General features: G+C 34.5%; 2 protein-coding genes across 4 annotated transcripts; both read right to left on the reverse strand.

Annotated features, from left to right (window-relative positions):
• Nucleotides 1-468: 468 nt before the first annotated feature.
• On the reverse strand, nucleotides 469-2,442 carry LOC142627364 (pentatricopeptide repeat-containing protein At5g13770, chloroplastic). Its single transcript, XM_075801207.1, has one exon. It carries the CDS (start codon nucleotides 2,433-2,435, stop codon nucleotides 579-581), a length of 1,857 nt encoding a protein of 618 aa, XP_075657322.1. The 5' UTR covers nucleotides 2,436-2,442; the 3' UTR covers nucleotides 469-578.
• Nucleotides 2,443-9,800: 7,358 nt separating this feature from the next.
• On the reverse strand, nucleotides 9,801-19,392 carry LOC142627487 (F-box/LRR-repeat protein At5g63520-like). Of its 3 annotated transcripts, XR_012842856.1 has the most exons (8): nucleotides 19,039-19,390; nucleotides 18,805-18,918; nucleotides 18,433-18,525; nucleotides 18,119-18,271; nucleotides 16,724-16,825; nucleotides 16,578-16,617; nucleotides 16,211-16,486; nucleotides 9,801-10,745 (listed from the first exon to the last, which is right to left on the reverse strand). XR_012842856.1 is itself a non-coding variant. In XM_075801363.1 (7 exons), the coding sequence occupies exons 1-7, from the start codon at nucleotides 19,318-19,320 to the stop codon at nucleotides 16,398-16,400; spliced, it is 873 nt and encodes a 290-aa protein (XP_075657478.1). In that variant the 5' UTR covers nucleotides 19,321-19,322; the 3' UTR covers nucleotides 15,945-16,397. The 3 variants fall into 3 exon arrangements, 2 of the variants coding, with proteins under 2 accessions (XP_075657478.1, XP_075657479.1); XM_075801363.1 differs by lacking the exon at nucleotides 9,801-10,745 and having other exon boundaries at nucleotides 15,945-16,486; nucleotides 19,039-19,322; XM_075801364.1 differs by lacking the exons at nucleotides 9,801-10,745; nucleotides 16,724-16,825 and having other exon boundaries at nucleotides 16,174-16,486; nucleotides 19,039-19,392.
• Nucleotides 19,393-20,443: the final 1,051 nt, after the last annotated feature.

Here is a 20,443-nt window from a genome sequence, read left to right on the forward strand (position 1 = left end):
TTTCTCATAATAGCTTGAAATTTTCATTTTTGTAAACCAATCTTCTATCTGATAAATATTGACCACCTACTCTTTATATGACCACACACCAAAACCCCAATTTCATCGTTATATTTGAAGATCCTAATGTTTTTCTGCCGTAAGTCGGGTTTTTGCTTATCGTTTGATCTCCAAATGCAAAACCTGAGTTGTTATTATTACCATTCAAGGAAAGGGTAAAAAATCATATTTCAGCTATTTTTTACATTATCTCTTTAATACGTGTATATCAACCTTTTGAGAAATATGTGGGTATTAAGATTTTATAAAATCTTTGCTATAAACTGATGTATCACCTTATGTGCTCTCACGTGCTTTTCAGTTTTTCCACATGCCAATTGCCAAATACAAAGAAATTGGGGCAGTATGATCGTATTGTAGAACAAATCATCAATTACCGCAAAACTAAGAAAAATAATGTTTTGTAGCAATTCATCTGGTTCCAATGGTAAAAATTGCAATATCATATACCAAAAATTTTAATATACACTATCTATATATAAGAGAAGCATTCAATATTTTAAAAAAAGAAATGTGCTTCAATCTAAGTACATTTTGGCAAAATACTCTTGCAACCATTTGGCTTCGACTTGCATCCCAGAATCCCTCAATGCATTCATCGATGATCGATAAAGCCTCCCATCTAACCGTGTTCCTTCAGATTTCATATCCCGTAAAAGCTTCACCAACTCATCGATCCGACTACTCCTTGAAAAAACTCCAACCATAATTCCAGCCATGACCTTGTCAATCTCACCCCCATTGATCCTAAACTCATTGTAATATCTCAGGCACGTCTCAAACTCCTTGGCTTTACTATAAGCACTAATAACACTAGTGTAACTAACCTTATCTGGTGCAACCTTTCTTCGCTTCATCTCCTTCCATAGCTTCTCAACCTGCCTTAAATTATTGGCCTTTCCATGCATTTCCATCAAAGAATTGTAAATCCAAACATTTGGTCCACACCCTCTTTCTTTCATCTTGGCCAAAAGCCTCATTGCATCTTTAGGCCTCCCCGTTTTGCCATACATTACAATCATGCTAGAATAAGCCACAACACACTTATCAAACCCCTTTTGTTCCATCTCTGAAAATAACATTTCTGCTTTCGAATAAAGCCCAAGATGACAATATACATTTATAACCGAGGAGTATGTAACTTGTCCTGGTTCACATCCCTGAGAAATTAGATCTTCGTATACCTTAACTGCAGCTAGAAATCCTCTTTTCTTTGAGAAGCCATTGACAATTGCACAGAATATACAATCAGAAATTCTTAACTTTGAACTTTTCATTGCTTTAACAATTTCAAGTGTCTTCTCCATTAGTCCTTCTTCCACATACATCAACACTAGTTTTAAGTACAGCCCCGGATCTCTTAACATTTGTTTGCTTTTCCCTTCTTCAAAAAGATCTTCGGCCGCCTTTACTTCTCGCAAGCTTGCCAAAGAACAAATCAAAGAAGAGTAAACCGAAGAATTCTTGGAAATTCCTTTCCTTGTCATTTCTTTGAAGTATTCAAGAGCTTCAAAAGCTCTTCCTGATTTGCCTAGGGACTCAATTAGAGTCCCATATATACGAGTGCAAAATGGCGATGAATAAAAATCTAGTCGACTACTTTCTAATTCACAAAACAATTCAACCACTTTCTCAGAATCACCAAGCCTCATATAAGCTTCCATGATATGGCAAGAACATTCAGAATCTGGAACAACTCCTTCAGATCTCATTTTCCCAAATGCTACAATGGTGCTTCTATACATATGAAGCTTGTTATAGCCTTTTATTGCAGAACCAAAGGCCAATACACTGACTTTAACATTAGATTTGAAAACTTCAAGCAAAGTCTCAACAATTTTGAATTTTCTTTCTCTAATGCAACTACTAACCAATTTTGAACAAGTGGAACTATCAGGCAACACATTGTAGTTCTTGAAATCATCACAAACTACTAAAATCATACGCCATTTCTTTGAACGTAACAAATACCTGATTACATGCTTTAAAGTTGATTTCTCCGGTTTAAATTCTGGGCTTCCTTTGATTTTTTCATAGTACTCGAAAGCAAGATCCTCGGTTTGAGGACTTCTAAATAACCCACGTAAGAAATCATTTAATTTTTCAGAATCTGGTACTGGGTTTTGCTTAGAATCTTGAAACGGTACATTCAACTCGATCACTGGCAAGTTGCTAGAGGCCTCTTGGCCCTCTTCTAATATTGGAGAAGAGCAACCTGTGGTGTTGACCTGAAAATTTTGGACTTTTGAGCATGAAATTGCAGGGAAAAAGGGAAGGGTTTTGCATGTTGGGATCAAAGTTAATATGTGGGAATTTCTGTGACTGCGAGAGTGAATGCAAGCTAAAGACCAGTCTGAATATGAGGAAATGGCCATCTTGCAGATAAGGTTTCAAGCTGTGGGGGAGAGATTGTGAGGTTATATATATACCTTATCCTTACAAGATTTTTGCTATGAATGTGAATTTTATGAGCCACTAAACAAGCGACACGTGGAAAAAATTATGGACCAAAGCATTCCACGTCCTCCAAAGTAATGTATGGAGAGAAGGAATCTTCCATTTCCAATAATTATTTTATGGGCATCACATTCTTATGTAACCTCTCTTTCTCTCCCAATATGTAGCCCCCACTATTACTTGAGGATAACATGTTGTGCAATAGAGAATACATATGCATATATGTACGTATGACGTAAAAGATATGTTTTCATTTATTTCCATTGAAATAAAATCCTATTCCAACGTACCATATGCAAACTAGTTAGCAAAAATCAATATGTGAACCATCTCAGCTACAGCTATCCTCTCTATATGCCTTCAAATGGCGATTCATAAAATTTAAATCAGGGTTCATATTTAAATTTTTATGAATCTTAGGTTACATAGGATGCCATATTATAAAATATAAATTCTATCTGAAAGTGAATTTGAACCCCAATTGATTGGTCTTAATTGAATTAGTTAATTTGATTATTTAATTACCAATTATGCTAGTAGAGTTCCAATTAATATAGTTAAACATGCATACAACCATATTGCAAAGATTCTAAGCAGTGAAAAATTAAAGGACGCATGTAATATGTTTACGAAGGAAAAACCGTGATAGGAAAAATCCTCCTTCAATAATAACCCAATGAAAGAATTCGCTATAGTAAAATGGTAGTACACAATACAAGAATATACCTAATTATAATATTACTACCTGCAATAGAACTTATTAACGTCACCATACACATCTTCATCAGAAAAAAAAAAAAAATGTCACCATACATATCTTCAACTCCAGTTAAACTCTTCTACTATCGTGGATCAATTCAACCCATGAATATATGATCCATGACAAACAGCACCCAACAACTTGAATCACTTGATTGTTGTAGTCTTATATAGTAGCTTCCACTTGGAACACCACAAGATCTTCAATAACGGTGTTGGACAGTTCGCTTGGTACCTATTGAAAACAGAAAAGGAAATCCAAGATTGAATAATGCTTCGGTGAATATTATCGATTGGGGATAATCGTATTTATACATAATTGAGATTAGGGAAAGAAGAAAAAGCTACCTAACAGAATAACTGACTCTATTAACTGCATAACTAACTCTACTAAGCACCACTAACAGACTCACATGTGGAGCACGTGTAAACTTAAACACTTATTACATATTGCTAAGCTGCAGGTAGTTTAGACTGCTTTAATGCTAAGCTACTTGTCGTTTTCATTCAGCTTGCACTCTTCAATCTTTGCAACACTCCCCCTCAAGATGGAGCATATATAAATGTTGTTTATGCCCATCTTGAGAAGAAGGTTATTGAACTATTGATGTTCAGGTGGCTTTGTGAGTAGATCTGCCAGCTAATGTTTGGTTGAAACATGGAAAGTCCTCACTACCTTATCTTGTTTCTTCTCACTTACAAAGTAGCAATCCAATTCAATGTGTTTTGTCCTCTCGTGATAGACAGGATTGGCTGCTATGTGGATTACAGCTTGGCTGTCACAATAAAGGAGGACAGGCTGAGTACGATCAACTCCTAGATCCTTAAACAAGGCAATCATCCACACAAATTCACTCACAAGAGCTGCCATTGCTCTATACTCTGATTCTGCAGAAGACCTTGACATTATGTGCTGCTTTTTGGACTTCTAAGATGTGAGAGAATCACCCAAGAATACACGAAAACCAGTGATCAATCTTTTGGTATCAGGACAGCTGGCCCAATTAGAATCACAATATCCTTTAAGGTGTAGCTTAGAAGTAGCAGAGAAGAACAATCCCTGGCCAGTACACCCTTTAAGTATTTAAGCATACTAGTAGCTACTTGAAGATGTGGCTGCCTTGACTATGAAAAGAATTGACTAACTTGATGTACACTAAAGGTTATGTCAAGTCTGGTCAAAGTCAGATACAACAGCTTTCCAAGTAGTTTCCTATAATGTGAAGGATCTGTCAATAACTATCCATGATAGTTTGACAGTTTCTGGTTTTGTTCCATTGGTTTGACTGCAAGTTGACCAATTTCTACAAGCAAATCTAGTACATACCTCCTCTGGCATAAGCTAATGCCTTTGGAAGTTCTTACCACCTCCAATCCCAAGAAATACTTTAAAGTACCAACATCTTTCAGCTTGAATTGATCATGAAGAAACTCTTTAAAATCTATAATAGCTTGTAAACTGTTGCTAGCCACCAGAATATCATCTACATGCACTAGAATGACAATGATAACATCACCTTGTACTCTGGTAAACATGGAATAATCATACTTAGACTGAATGAAACCATGACTAATGATAGTAGTAGACAGTTTAAAGAACCATTGCCTACTAGCTTACTTGAGACCATACAAGGATTTTGTGAGATTGCAAACCAAGTTGCTGTTCTCCCTCTTGCTACCAAACCCATGGAAGGAGCATGTATTTTAAAATATTATAAGAATTGAAATAATAAAAATATGGATGATTTTGTTGTTTTGTTGCTAAGGAAATAAAAAGGAAGATTAGGGTGTGCATGGGTTGAGTTGACTCGTGTTGAGAAGTTTTTTAAACCCAACCCATCATGGTAGGTTAAAAATATCCAACCCATCACAGGGGTCCAACCCAACTCACGTGGATTGAATTGGACCCATGGGTTGGATAACTTTTTTTAATACTATTATTATTATTGAGTATTATAATATCACCACAAATAAGAGAAAATTTATAACCAAATAATCATGAGCATAGCACCAAACCAATACCAGTTGGTGGCATAGTGGGTGGCCGGCATGGCGAGGTGGCAGCATGGTGAGGTGGAGGTGTGAGCGAGAGAGGAGGGAGTGATAGAGGAAGAGAGTAAGAGACTGAGACCCATGGGACTGAGATGAAAAGATATGTATGAGGAGAGAGAAAAAGATTAATTTTTTAGCATTTGTGTCCATATCGTTCCAAATTTGGAACGGTATCATTCACCTATGCTAAATCTTTTAGCATTTTGAACATTTGATGTGAGTTTTTTTTGGTGTTTGGTGTGCCAAATGCCATATTTTGTCATTTGGCACACCTAATGCTAGTGCTCTTAATGTCACTATGTGACGTGAAAAAAGTCAGTGAGGGTAGTATGTTTTCATTAGTCACAAGCAATGGTAACAATGGAAGAGTTTAAATTCGATAAGGACCTGGCATAAAAGTAAAATAACACCTTTTTTTTAGAAACAAACACATGAACAAAAGGTAAATGAATGAGGTTCTAACATACATGTACACCAAAAAAAGTTACATGAGACTTGTGTGACTTTTTTTTAATCCAAATTTACTGCCAAATAGAAGGTAGGGTGCAAAGTATTACACATACATTAGTTTAAGGGGGCATTTGGTTCGCATGATGCTACATTATAGTAATATAACATTATTGTAATGTTAGATTCATGTATTCTCATTACAATGATATAACTTTACTGTACTTGATTGGCTCCTAACATTCACAGGATCAATACAATTTTTACTTTTGAATTTCCAAAAATATCCATTTTACAAAACTAAACAAAATTTTAATTTTTAATTAAAAACCAGAAAATAACAAAAAAAATCTTTATCACACTTTCTCACTAACCAAATAATTCAAATCCATAAAAATTAAAACATTTTTCTTTCCGTTTCCCACACTTTCTCTCCAACCAAACAACTTAGATCCACAAAAATAAACAAAATTTATTCATTTTCTTCACTTTCTCACCAAACAAACAAACAAAGAACAAACCAATATTCAAGAATATACTCCAATCTCCACCATTCCTTAGTGGGGGGGGGGAGCGAGAGAGAGATAGAGAGAGAGAGAGAGAGACCACCGGTGAAATGTAGATGGAGGAGACAAAATTGAAACTCTAGGGCTTAATATAGATAATCAAAAATTGAAATTGAAATTTTCCCAATGAAACTGAATCTGAAACCATAGGAAACAAAGACTATGGTGGTGTATACTGTGGGAGAGGAAAAATAGACATTGATGAAGAAGAGCACTAGAGATGATGTCGATGGTGGTGTTTGTCATCGGTGCTAGAGTCTTGAGAGAGAGAGAGAGAGAGGAGGATGAGATTTATTTTTTTTTGAGAATAAAAAGTATTTTAACATACACACACACGGGGAGAGAGGAGAATGTCTTAAAGAAACTGGAGGCTGGGATTTGATTTTGATGAGAAAGTGGCTAGGGTTTAATAAAAATTTGGATAATTTTGAAAATAAAATTCATTAGTATGGACAATTTTGTCCATTCAATAAATTATTATATCTTACCCATCATTAATGTAAGATCACCCTTGTTTAAGAAGGTAATGTGATGAAGATGATATGATATATAGCTTTTTTTAAAGGAATTTTTTTTGTCTATTTTTAAATGTGTTTGGTACCAACTTTTAAAGCCAACTTTTTGCTTTTTAACTTTTATATACACCTTTTTTAAACCTTATTTTTTTTAAGTACAAGTATACTTTAATACACTTTTAGCAACAAAAAAAAAAAATAGCAAAAAAGCTAAATAAGTTGTTCTCAAACTGACACTAATTTCTTTGTTATATTCTCTCTAAAAAAAAAAGCCTTAATATTTATTTAGCTAACTATTATTTAATACTTCTTTTTAATAACAAATACTTTAAAGAATTTATAAATAAATAAATATATATATATATATATATATATATATATATATATATATATATATATATATATATATAAACCGAAGTCTTTGACTTTTTATTGACCTCTCTAGAGTTTACCACATCATTATCATTTTTTTTAAATAAAATTATTTTTGTTTAGTTCAAACTTAATAAGGAATGAAACTTTATCTTTCTAACAAGTCCAACTTAAACTCAAACTCATCATTATAATTTTTTAAAATTAAAAAAAAAATTTGTAAGGTTGAATTTATTCAATCATGTGTTGGCTTTATACTGTGCCAAATTTGCTTGTAATTCAGCAATTAGATACCCTGTATTTAGGTGAGAATTATGTAAGGGTTGTGCGTTAGAAAGTGTGAGGAAACTCAAGTGTGTGTGCATTGGAGGATTCTCGCAACTGGATCTCGCGAGTGACTCGCAACTGGCAACTCTTCAAAATGCCACACATGTGAAGCATGCAGAGCTGAAGGGTCACAACAGCTGGAGCACTACAGGACAAAAAGTACAGTTTAGCCTGACAGTTATCTTGCGACTCAAACTCGCAACTTGTCCCACTCTCGAGACTGAGTCGCCAGAATGCTCTGTTATGCAGAAAAATGACTTTTCACATTCCTCACGTACACTACTATGAATACTCTTATACCCACAAAATGTAGAGAGATTCTTGAAAGAATTTTGAGAGAAAAACCCTAGAGAAAACCAAGATTGACTCATCCATAATCTTATACATTTGATTCTCCAAATTCCTCTACTCTCATCCTCTTCATTGACATATCTTTGAGAGGTACATTTGCAAATCTTTATCTACTATACTCACATCAATGAGGAGGTATTTTGGTGTTTGGGAAGCAGTTCGGAGATGATCAATTCATTTGGTTGATGCAATGGGCTTATAGCGAGATCCGGGAAGCTAAAGAAGATATGGTTAGGGTTAACCCTGTTGGAGCAAGAAGCTTGGAAGGCTTAGGTGCATTGGGTAGATTACGCTTGGAGGGTCTATTGCTATTCGTGTATCCCAACTTAATTTTTTAGTGGATTATTTTACCGCTTGGAAGGTGGCGGAAAGGTTTTTCGCCGAGATCTTTGGTTTTCTCTTCAATAACACGTGCCGGTATTATCCTTGTGCTTGCATCTCTCTAACCCTTTCTCTCTACCTTTAATTGCTGCTGAGTTGTGATTAATTATGGTGTAGAGTTGTTTATTTGTTTGAGTTTTTGCTTATACCTATTTTTTCGCAATCTATTGTTTGGGTATAAGCTTGTGTTGGATATTTGAAATTGAGGGTCTAAACGTTCATTAGTGTTTTTCACACTAATTGAACTTTTAATTTTTGTTTAGTCCAAATTTAACAAAAAATGAAATTTTATCTCTCTAACAAGTTCAACTTAAATTCAAACTCAAACGTTGATAATTTATTTCCAAATTTACGAGGTTAATCAAGAACACTATAAAAGCAATACAAGCCCCAATATATATATATATATATATATATATATATATTAAAGCCGAGTAGAGGTATGAGCTCTTTTTCTTTTATTTTCTTCTCCTCTACTTTGTTGAAAAAAAAGTATATATTTTATGGTTTTTCATGTATTTTTAAAAAAAATAATTTTCGTACATGAACCACTAAACTCTCATTAGCCGTTTTTTACAAGATAAAAAACCTTGCAATAATTGAAATTTAAGGTTGCTGCTACTTCATATGTCTTTGTATCACCTCACGATATGAAAGTATGTTAATTTCTTGGGTAGAAAGCTTATATACGATATATTAAGAGGAGGTATGAGTTTCATTATTTCAACTTGGGCTCCTGTTTAACATTTGTTAGCGTGGGCCATATGTTGATAAGGTTCATTTAAAGTTTAGACCCGTTAAAATTTAAAACTTTTTGCTTTATGGGTTCGTGTACTTTTTTCTTTTTCTTATATTTCTCTTTTGAGTAGTTATATATTTTTTGAATTGTTTCAATAACTTATTATTTAATTATATATATTTTTTGGTATTTTGGAAGTTTCAACATCTGAATTTGTGTAGTCACACACACACACACACATATATATTGTCTGTAATTTGTAGGCTTTGAATCTTTTGATTTCTTTCAATAGTTATAGTCATGGATTATTATTTTGAATGTAACCCATCTTTCTCTTATATTTCTCTATTGTTTAATCATATATATTTTGTTTTGTTTCAATAATTTCTAAGCAATGAATTATCTGATTCTTTAATATTTTTTGGGCTTTCATAAGTTTTAATATCTAAATTTTGAGTTATTTTTTTGCAGTATCTGAAACTGTCTGACAATTTTTTTGTAAATTATTGCACATTCAAGTAATGACTTCTTTATCAAATTGTAACTCAAATTTGAAGTCACATAAGAGCAAATCATGCAATAGTGTAATTTCTTAATCAATTTAAAATTTTATAAAATTATTTTAGTATATTTCACAAATAGGTAGATTTTCGTGCATAACAAGGGTTAGTATTTATAAATAAGAAAGCAAATGATTCTTTCATAAAATATTAAAATTCAAATCGTACGAGGGACTGGTCAACAGCTTGTATAACGTAAAACACAAGACCAAGGTTGCTCCATTAGCTCTTTTATTTCCTCCAACAAACAGCCCTAGGTTGCAAAGGAAGACACATCCACAACAGGCATGGATTTGCTATCATCCTATTCAATTTCTACATCAAAGATACCAATCTCCACATAAAACCAGATAGTTTCCAACGCACCAATGCACAAAAGAATCCAGGCGTGAGGCAAGTAGTGGCGACCTTGAACTTTTAGCACCTTTCACCCTACCCTGGGAATCTTCCAAAAACCTCTCATTTCTAGCTGGATGTGCCACATGTTTTTTATTTAATTTTTAAATACCACATATCTTTAGTCTAAATAAAAATTGGGGGGAATCGAAAGATTCAATGGGAGGGAATCTTATCTCATAAAAATAGAAAGACCCATTAAATCCAAAACCTTATAATGTAGAGCCCAATTTGGTTTATATCTGCCTAAAGTTAGAGGTATCCATCTGATCTGGTCTGCAATCAAATCAGCCATTAGGCCCATTACTGAGGGAGCCCAAGAAGTTTGACTAGCAGCTAAGTCCTGCAACAGCTTCATACTATCTTGAACCATCATTGAAGGATCTCCAAATCGTTCACCAAGAAAATAGCTATTGCGATTGAATCAAAATATGCCAAGCTGCTATTGCGAACAGGTCAAAATCTTCCTTGGTTAATTTTTGGATCAGATCATCAAATAATTGTCGCACATCACCATAATCACGATCGCATATATGAAATTTTATTGTAGAGACAACAAAATCTGCCACTGCACAGAACCTCAGTGTATGAACTAGAGATTCATCCTCCTGATGACAAATAAGATCCAACATTCCACCATCGCACATCCCTATCAATGAGATTCAAAACTTTAGCATTGTGATCCTTCCATATCCCTATTGAATTGCCATTACCAGCTCTCCAACACAATCCTCTCTCTAATAAAGGCCTCCTAGCTAACACGCTGCACCCAGCAAAAGGAGCACATCCAAGCTTTGATCAAAGACAAATTTTCTCCAAATCTCTATAGAATCAGTTGAAGAAATTTTTTATAGGCAATAAGCATATAAAAATTGACATCTTTCTTAGTAAAATATTAGTAGTCAATACTCTTATATCAAGGAGCATAATAAGAGAGCAATGGAAAATTGGAAACATAAAGGGTGCGTTTGTTTCGACGGTAAACAATTTCAGGAAATGATTTTACGCGTTTTCGGATGTTTGGCAGGGCTGAAAATTTGGTCAAATGGAAAATAACAATCAGTTGACCGTAAAATATTAAGGCCTGACCCGGAAATCCTTTTCCACTCTTATTTTACCTTCAATTGAATTCAGCCCTCATTTTCCCCTCGCGTTCTCGCTGCACTCAAGTCAAGCTCCGAAACACGGCGGCTCCCGAGTCAAGCAACAAACGCAGCCTCGAAGCCGGTCCGATCTTCACCCCCGTCCGACGAGCACGCCACTCCCACGGTGAGTTTTCTCCTGCCGTTTCTCGCAGTCCCCTTCACACACCAAACGACCCCCACCTCCGGCCACACCCACACAACCTCACCCACCTCCTCCTCGATCCCCGCTCCCGGCCCTTTGGACAAACCCACGCCCACACTGCAGACGCACTTGAGACATCCACGATCCACCCGGCTTCGACCCACAACCTCAGACCACACCTCGGCCCACACCCACACAACCTCACCCACGCACCTCCGATCCCCACAAAGCTCCGGCCCACTTGGACAAACCCACACCCCCGACCCACCTACCTCCACCCACAAACCTCCGACCCACCCCTCTACAAAACCCGACCAAACCTCCGACCCACCCTCGCAAATGGTGCTGCGGGTTGACATCATTACGCTTATATATATATATATATATATATATATATATATATATATATATATATATATATATATATATATATATAATTATTTAATTAAATACCTATTTAATTATTGATTTACTTTTTTGTTTTTAATTATCTAGTTATTTACCATGATAATTATTGATATCGAAATTCAATTTTGCTACTCTTACAATTATACGAAATATCAATTTTCTTGCTCTTACAATTATTTAATTAAATGCAATGTGATTTGTTGGGATTTTTCTCTTGGTGTTTTTGTTGATGGGTACCCTACATTTACGTAGAAAATGTTTAGATTATTATTTAGAGGGGAATTAAACATTTTATGGCTGCTCATAATGGTTTTGATCTCACTTGTTCAAAAAAAAAAAAAATACTATAGATTGCTTGAATTTGGATTGTTTTTCTTGTTGTGGTTGTTTCTATATATCTTGTGTACTCAATATCATGCTTGTTTGCATACTTCTTAGACCACAATGTTTGTGATGTTTTAGATGAAGAAAAAAACCAAAGCAGCCGGTTCTTGCCTCGTTGCATCTGTCCTCCTTGTGGGGGTTGCGTTGGTAAGGAAATTGCGACGTAGACGATTGCCTAGGGCGCCTTATGTTAATCATGCGGCCGAAAGAGAGCATTACATAAATAGTGTTTTGCATGGAAGTGAGAGACTTTGTGTTAGTCAAATTAGGATGAAACCTATAGCTTTTCACCACTTATGTCACATCCTCAACGGGGGAGCACATACGCCCTACTACGCACATGTCCGGGTTACGGAGCAAGTGCTAATTTTTACACATTCTTGGTCATAATGTGAGGTTTCGTGTAATTGGTAGTCGGTTCCATAGATCAGGCGAAACTGTCCATAGATACTTCAACGTCGTCCTTAGGGGGTCACTGAAATTATATAGAGCTCTAATAAGACGCCTAGCGAAGATACACCCCCGAGAGATAAGGGATAGCGAAGGTTCTACCCCTATTTCAAGGTAAATATTAAGACTTGTGTATATGTGTAAATTGTGAAAGTTTGTGTAATTCTAAATCATTATGTTTGTCGAAAATTAGGATTGTGTTGGAGCGATAGATGGTACACATGTTCGTGCATCTACTTGCCACCTGCGATACAAGGAAGGTTTCGTGGTCGCAAAGGTGGAACCACACAAAATGTGTTAGGCCATTAGTTTTGACTTGAAGTTCACTTATGTATTGGCTGGATGGGAAAGGCGTGCACATGATTCACGTGTGTTAAATGATGCATTTGCTAGGCCACGGGGATTTTCAATTCCCTCGGGTATTATAGGATGACTTCACCTTTTGAGTTTATTAGTTTAATAAATTTTGTGCATTTTTCGAAGCATAGTAGTGATTTGGTTTTATTTTTGAACATATGTAGGTAAGTATTATCTTGGTGATCTTTGGGTATGGTAATAAAAATGGAATTCTGTCACCCTATCGGAGTGTGCGATATCACTTGAAAGAGTTTAGTGATCGTCCTCACGAGAATGAACAAGAATTGTTCAACCTCAAACACTCTTCCTTGAGAACTACCATTGAGCGAGGATTTGGAGTGTTGAAGAAACGTTTTCGAGTGTTGGATGCGAGAACCATTTTGGTCTTTTGAAACACAAGTGAAAGTAGTGTTAGCATGTTGTGTGATTCATAATCACATTATGGGAGTTGATCCTGTTGACTATATTATGGAAGTTTGCTAAATGAACCAAGTAGAGGGTAGTGGCTTCCAACAAGAAACACGGTCATGGAGGAGAGTCCCAGAAAGCGGTAGTGTGGAATGCTAAGAGAGATGAGATATGCAAAGCTATGTGGTCGATTATACCGGGAGTGGAGAGTAGAACTTTATTTAGATTTATGTGATTGTCATATGTACTATATTCTTGTTTTATATATGTTTAATCTATTTACTGTAGACTTTTGGTGGTGTAAGGATATATATTTTCAACAATACATTGTTATTTCCAGTATTTGTTTCGTTCTGTTTGTTCACATTTATAATCGTGGTTGTATGTGTGTTTGATTTGTTGTTCATATGCACAGTAATTTGTGAATGCTAATTGGATTGTTTAAATGCTAGTCTCACTATGCAATTATTTTTTTTGATAAGTAAAGGTGTGAGGTAAACTAACAAAACGGCCTTCTCACTATGCAATTATCATATGTAGTAATGTCGAAAGGGAAAGAAAAGGTGGGTAGTAAGCAATTTCGATGGTTGCCACCAATGCACACGACGATGCTAACTGTACTTGCCGAAGAGGCCACGAAGGGCAACAAGCCCTCGAACACTTTTAAGCCCGGTTCCTTCGCTCTTGTCGCCAAGGCGATAGCTGAGCAAGTTTGGGGTCGAGTGCCATCTTTGGGTATGTTGAGAATCGAATGCGTACTTTTTGAGGACAATGTGGACTACCATTCAAACTCTTCAAAGAAGAGTGTGTTCGGTTGTGTTGATAGCTTAAAAATGATAACTTTCGATGCGTAGAATTACAAAGATGAAGTTTTGGTATGGCTTTCAAATATATTTGTTCATTATTTTTTCTATTGTTCTTATCCCATAAATCATGGATTATGTACGTTGTGGTAATAGAAAAAAAATTTAGAAGTAAGAAATGTTTTTGCAAACATGAATTAATGCGGTTTAAGTTATATTATTAGCAAAATATTTGACGTGTGATGCCATTGAATTTTACTCTTTTTTTTTTTTTCTAATTATCTTATATTGGGTGATGATTGTTTGGTTTTAGGTCCGTTTTAGAATGATCATACATGTACCTTAGCGCATGGATTATCAATTCCAACTTTAGAAATGAAAATATATAAGATACTAAAAATGTGAATGCCATGAAACTTAATTGCTATGTTTCACTCATTTGTGTGTAAATCACCTTTCAAAGGTGACTACATGTAAATTCAATTCAAACCATCAAATATTAAAACCCCACATTGTTGTGTTTTAGTAAGTAAATCACTTTCTAGAAAAAGTCAATAGCTTATACTTGTTTATCATTTCACATAAATCATCTAATGACATCAATATTGAATTGAATATTGAATTTATGAGTGAAGTGATCATTGCATTGTTATTGTATGTTCTACATCTCGTTACAGGGCGCATCGGAAGCATGCTGATTTTTTGAACAAGAAGATAAAGTTGTATGATGAGTTGGCCATTGTAGTGGGTAAGGATTTGGCCACGGGAAGCTTTGCTAAGTCATATCTTCGATATTGACACGGAAGCATGAGAATGCAGAGAAACCTTTGAGATGGTGGGCGATAATGGGGAGGAGGGTGTGGTGGATAAGGGGAAGAATGTGGTAGAATCGTCCACCACTTGGGTCTACACTTTCAAAGTCCCGCAAAGAAGCCGTGCACCTCCCTCGATGATAGCGCTCGGCGGATTTGTACGATCGGCTTAAGGAAATTGCGTGGCCTTGAAAGAAATCGGTCGGGGGCTTTGTTGATTTTAATAGTCTTTACTACGAGGTGATGGCTTTGGCGGCGGATGGGTATAGTGAAGATATGCTCGCAAGCTGCCTTTGACCATCGTGTGAAAATAAGAAGGTCGCTAGGGGATTTCGGCCAAGGCTAAGTTGAGGAAGCTTTGGATGGATAGTTATTTGTTCACTCGACTCGACTTGTTTGTTTAGTGATTGTGATGGTAGGGATTGTGTGTGATGTAGTACTAGTATGGTCCTAACATTGTATGATATATGTGACAATTGTATTATCGGTAAGCGGCCTATGTATGTATTTGTAACTGTAGGATGTGAACTCTTTTGTATTATTGGGACGATACAATTGCCCAAGTTATGTGTGGTGACTTTAAGCATGTAGGGCACATGTGTGCTGTTCGAATACCACGTGTAGGTATCAATTTTGCATACCATGGACTTGTAATGGTGAAAGTACATTATGTGCGTTTTGATATAAATATTACGACGTGATATTCGGATGCTCTTTGTTGATGTTGAAGTCGATGATTATTTTTGTGATGCTTTTTGTAACTGTTGAAGTGGATGATTATTTTTGTGCTATTACAGGTTCATCTAGGCAATGCAGGTTTTTATTTGTAAATGCATTTCATATTTTCCGTAAAATGTGTGAACAAACCAAACATGGGAAAATGAATTCCGTAAAACGAATTTCAGAAAATGCCAAACAGTGGAATTTGTTTGCTACCCTTATTTTCCATGGTGCAACCAAACAGCATGAGTACATTTTCTTTACGGGAAAATATTTTTTCCGGAAATGATTTTCCGTCCGGAATTGGTTTACCGTCGAACCAAACGCACCCAAAAACAAAACCGAGGGCAGATATTAATAGGAAAAGGGTGAGCTTCACAAAGCACAGCACCCCTCTCCTCTTTTAATTGTACATATATTTTTATTTCTATTTCCCAAGATTACCCATAAATCTATTAATTCATAATAATATAAGAGGTATCAATGTTAGTAAACGTTGTACCAATTCATATCTGACACATAAAAAACAAAGAGTGTCCTATCAAAAAAAAAAAAGAAAAAAAAAAGAGTACTTTACAAATAAACACAAAAATAAATACCACTAGACTTGTCTCTATCCCTTGCGAATATTCCAGCTCCATCATCTGATAAGTATTTTGTACTCCCCCAGACATTGCTAGTTTCATTCCCACTTCTATATTGAATTTAGAAAGCGGTCTCTCTCATCACCCACAATGACAGCTTTCCTTGGCATGGCATAATTTGCAATACATTAGTTGTAATCAACTAAAGCACAAACTTGCTACTTATCACTCTACCCCAAGTCACTGGTAATAGTAAAAATCTTTTATCGACCAAAGGAAGCCATCCATTACCTAATACCAAACAAAGATTAATTTCTTTCTCTCAAAAAGAAAGTCTAATACAAGATAATATATGTATATATATAGGCAGATCAATACTCACCCAACAAATCAATAACAGGTTTCAAGTCCACAGGTCCTTCCTATCACATCATTCACATCACAGTTAGCAGCGCAAGGACAAACTTTTCTAAAGAAGTAAAATGATGATTTTTTTTTTTCAAAGTCAAAATGGAAGGATGAACTTACTCCAGACATTATGATCCCAGCTGGGGATATACAACGCGAAACAGAAGCTTTGAAATCCTTAATATCCTTCACAAACTGGTCAAATATTGCCACTTGAGGTTCCTAATATACAAATACTTCTAAATGTCAAAGCCCTCAAACTGCTCTAGAGCTCATAAAAAAATTAATACTTTCCTTAAGAATGACAAAAAGTTGTACAAGTCCACAAATCTTAATCTAATAAAATAAACTGACATAATTGCCCAATTGGCCAATTTTCTGTCAGAAAAGAAACTGGTATCCTCATTATTTTGTGCTCCCTGCCACATCATCTAAAATGGACATTTTGGGATACATTAATTAATATGTATATAGTTAAAGCCAAGGCATAGAAAAAATTTAATTAAATTTTAAATTAAAGTCTAATTTTGTACTGCATGTCTCATCTAATTTTTAAAATTTTATATCAAATAAATTATTATGTGCAAAAATTGAAGAATCTAAATCCAATCAGATTTTAAATTGGAGTTCAATTTTGCGCCATGTGTCCTATCTAATTTTTAAATTTTTGTGGTAAGTGAATTATTGGGTACAAAAGTTGAAGAATCCAAATCCAATAAGATTCTAAATTATATATATATAGTAACAAGATTCTCAGTTTGGGTTTCAACATTTTGCTTGCTAAAATATCCTCACACAAATTCTTAAACTCACTAAAATACCTCTATCTTTTAGTTAAATAATTTTAAATTAAAAACACAAATCGGTTAAAAGAGTAATATAATGTTTCTAAGTTTTAGGTTTTTTCCTTTATCTTCTCCATTTGGCCTAAAACTTAAGACACTATATTATCTCATTTTTAAACATTATTCGATGTTACCTTACCTCTTTCTTAAAAAAAAAAAAAAAAAATTACACAGTTTTTTTAGAAAGTTTCAACCTATGGCGTCTGTTTCTGATGAAAGCTTTTTATCATCAGACCAAGATATCAATCAGTTTTTAGTGTAGGCAGTGAACCTCAAATATTTAATTTAACCATGAAAGACTTTACCAGTTAATTATTTATGTATCACTTATAAACATTATAATACTAATCCAAAAAAATAAATAAATAAAAAAGAGAATTATTGCACGCACAAAACACTTGTAATGAGTCTAGTGTGTGTGTGTGTATATATATATATATATATATATATATATATATATATATGAGAAACCATTACATATTTTAGAAATTCATGACTCAAAAAATGTGTAAATTGTAATTCTAACACTATGTATAATTTGAATTCATATACATATATAATTATGATTGTTTTTAAATATACCTGTGCATTATAAATTATTTTAATATAATATCAATATTTCTACGGTAAAACCCCAATTAGAGAAAATTGGCATTGCCAAATTTGTCACCTTTACTATTCGTAGAGGTGGGGTAGCCTTAGGCATAGCCTCAACCTTTAATCCTGGTACATAACCTACTGTCAAAACAATCCCATCATTTATATCTTCTATATACTCACCAACTTCATCATCTGAATCACTAGTAAAATCTCCCCACATGACCTACATTAACATTTACGTAATAAATTACTAAAATTAAAAAACATTTAAGTAATAAAAAGAAAAATTCAACAAAAGTAAAACCATTACCTTTTGCTTCCCCCAAAAAGAAAAAAAATGACAATTTATTAATAAAAAAGTAGCAAATAAGAAGAGATGTAAACCTCTTTAAATTCATTGGTAAGAGCATCCCTTCCAATTATTCCACCAGCAACAGAAATAATAAACGGAGTATTTGATCCCAATCTTTTTGTTATCTGCATTATAATAAGCATTAGCAAACAATTACCTCACAATTTATAAAGACTAAAACACAATTAAATAAATTTCATGTCCCTCAAAAAAAAAAATTTATATGTGGCAAACGCAGAGTTGATCTGGCAAGTTAAAAAGTTGATGTGGCCTAAAATAAATTCAACAAAAATTAGATGGATTTGAAGGATAAAGTGTAAATTTGTTAAAACAAGAAATTTTTATTTCTGCTGCGTCCTTGAAATATAGAAACAGAAATAAAGAAGTAGAAAGTAGAAACATACAAGCCAAAAGCCAAAGGCCTCAAAGAGTCTGAATCTGCTGCCAATATTTGCTATAGCGAAATGCGGTCGAATCGGCTGAGACAGCACCTTATCAAAAACCTCTTCTACAGCAACCTATCAATAATTTTTAACACACAATAATCAGCCACAATTACCAAAACTAATAAAAAAATAAAAAAAATCCAATTATAATTAATTTCAAGTTGTGTGTGAAGGGTAGATTGGTAAAATTACATGAGGGGAGGGGTTGAGAGAGAGAGCAGAAGAGATCCTAGGGCGAGAGAGGATGCGATTGCAGAGTTGGTTCCAGGTTTTGCTAACGCACGCCGCCGATGGGAACGATAAAGCTGGTAGCTTCTCTAGAATCTTCTGCAATACGTCATCGTTTATCAGCTCAAACCACACTGTACATGTAGATGTAGATGTTGATGTTGATGTTGATGTAGTAGTACGGTGCGTTTTACTACTTTTGTTGGTCTCGCTCTTCGCCTTCGACGACGACGATGCCTTACCCATCGCTGCGAATAATTTTAAAAAAATTAAAATAAATAAATAAACAAATAAAAAGCTTTTTGATTTGAGTATGTAATAGCCGGAACGAAGACCTCTCTCTATGCTTGTCAAAGCCCTCGTATTTGACTTTCACACCTAATCCTAATCCTAATCCATACAAGTAACAACGTAACACACACTAAAGCAAAATAAACTATACGTATTCCCGCCACTTGTTTTCTTTTATCAATAACCCGCCGTTTGTTTTCCCAACATTTTTATCGGCAGAAATGTTATTTTCCAAACATTTTCCCAATAAAATTTTTAAGTAAATATGAAAAAAAAAAAAATTATTGGTAGATTCTAATTCTAAGTGTTGTGAAAGTATGGGAAATATAGTACTTTTCTTTTATTAACTATTGAATTGATAAGTTTTTATTAGTTTTGGTAGGTACATACTATTAACTTCACTTTTTATCCACTATTAACAATCTACAACATTATAGATTTCTTTTTTAATTGTCAAACTTATCAAAATATTTTTTTTATATAATTTATTTAAATATAAAACTAGCATATAATCCTTGAGTATACAAGTGTGGATGGCAAAGGGGTAGGTTACTTTCCTATTCTTTGCCCCCCTCCCAACTTGATTTTTGGGCGAGTCATCTAGGGCCTATTTGATTTAGAGAGTTTTCATCACTCATTACTCAATTTCTATAACTTATTACTCACTTTTCTTGAGTCCTACATCAAATTGTGTTGTTTGATTAAGTTTTCATTCTCAATTTACATCACTCATAACTCATAAAACTAAGTTAGAGTGTGGGTGTTAGGAATGCTATAAGCATATGGATAATAATTGTTGTATTAAGATTTATTTAGTTAGTTAGTTAGTTACAATTCTAAGCATGTCAATCACATTTAGTATATGTTGAAATTATTAATGCACATGGGGAATAATAGAATCAATAGGATGAGGCCATGCGGGTCATGAGATTAGAACTAATCTCATGTATTTGTTAGAAATACTATAAGCATATGGATAATAATTGTTATATTGAGATTTAGTTAGTTAGTTAGTTACAATGCCAAGCATGTTAATCACATTTAGCACATGTTGAAATTATTAATACACATGGGGAAT

This window comes from Castanea sativa, chromosome 3, assembly GCF_040712315.1.
Source record: "Castanea sativa cultivar Marrone di Chiusa Pesio chromosome 3, ASM4071231v1".
NCBI lineage: Eukaryota > Viridiplantae > Streptophyta > Magnoliopsida > Fagales > Fagaceae > Castanea > Castanea sativa.

Coding starts and splice junctions, on each gene's coding strand:
- LOC142627364 (XM_075801207.1), bottom strand. CDS start 2,435: ATGGCCATTTCCTCATATTCAGACTGGTCTTTAGCTTGCATTCACTCT.
- LOC142627487 (XM_075801363.1), bottom strand. CDS start 19,320: ATGGGTAAGGCATCGTCGTCGTCGAAGGCGAAGAGCGAGACCAACAAA. Junction 18,272..18,432: donor TTACCAATGAATTTAAAGAG/GTTTACATCTCT, acceptor ATGTTAATGTAG/GTCATGTGGGGAGATTTTAC. Junction 16,618..16,723: donor CTGGGATCATAATGTCTGGA/GTAAGTTCATCC, acceptor ATGATGTGATAG/GAAGGACCTGTGGACTTGAA.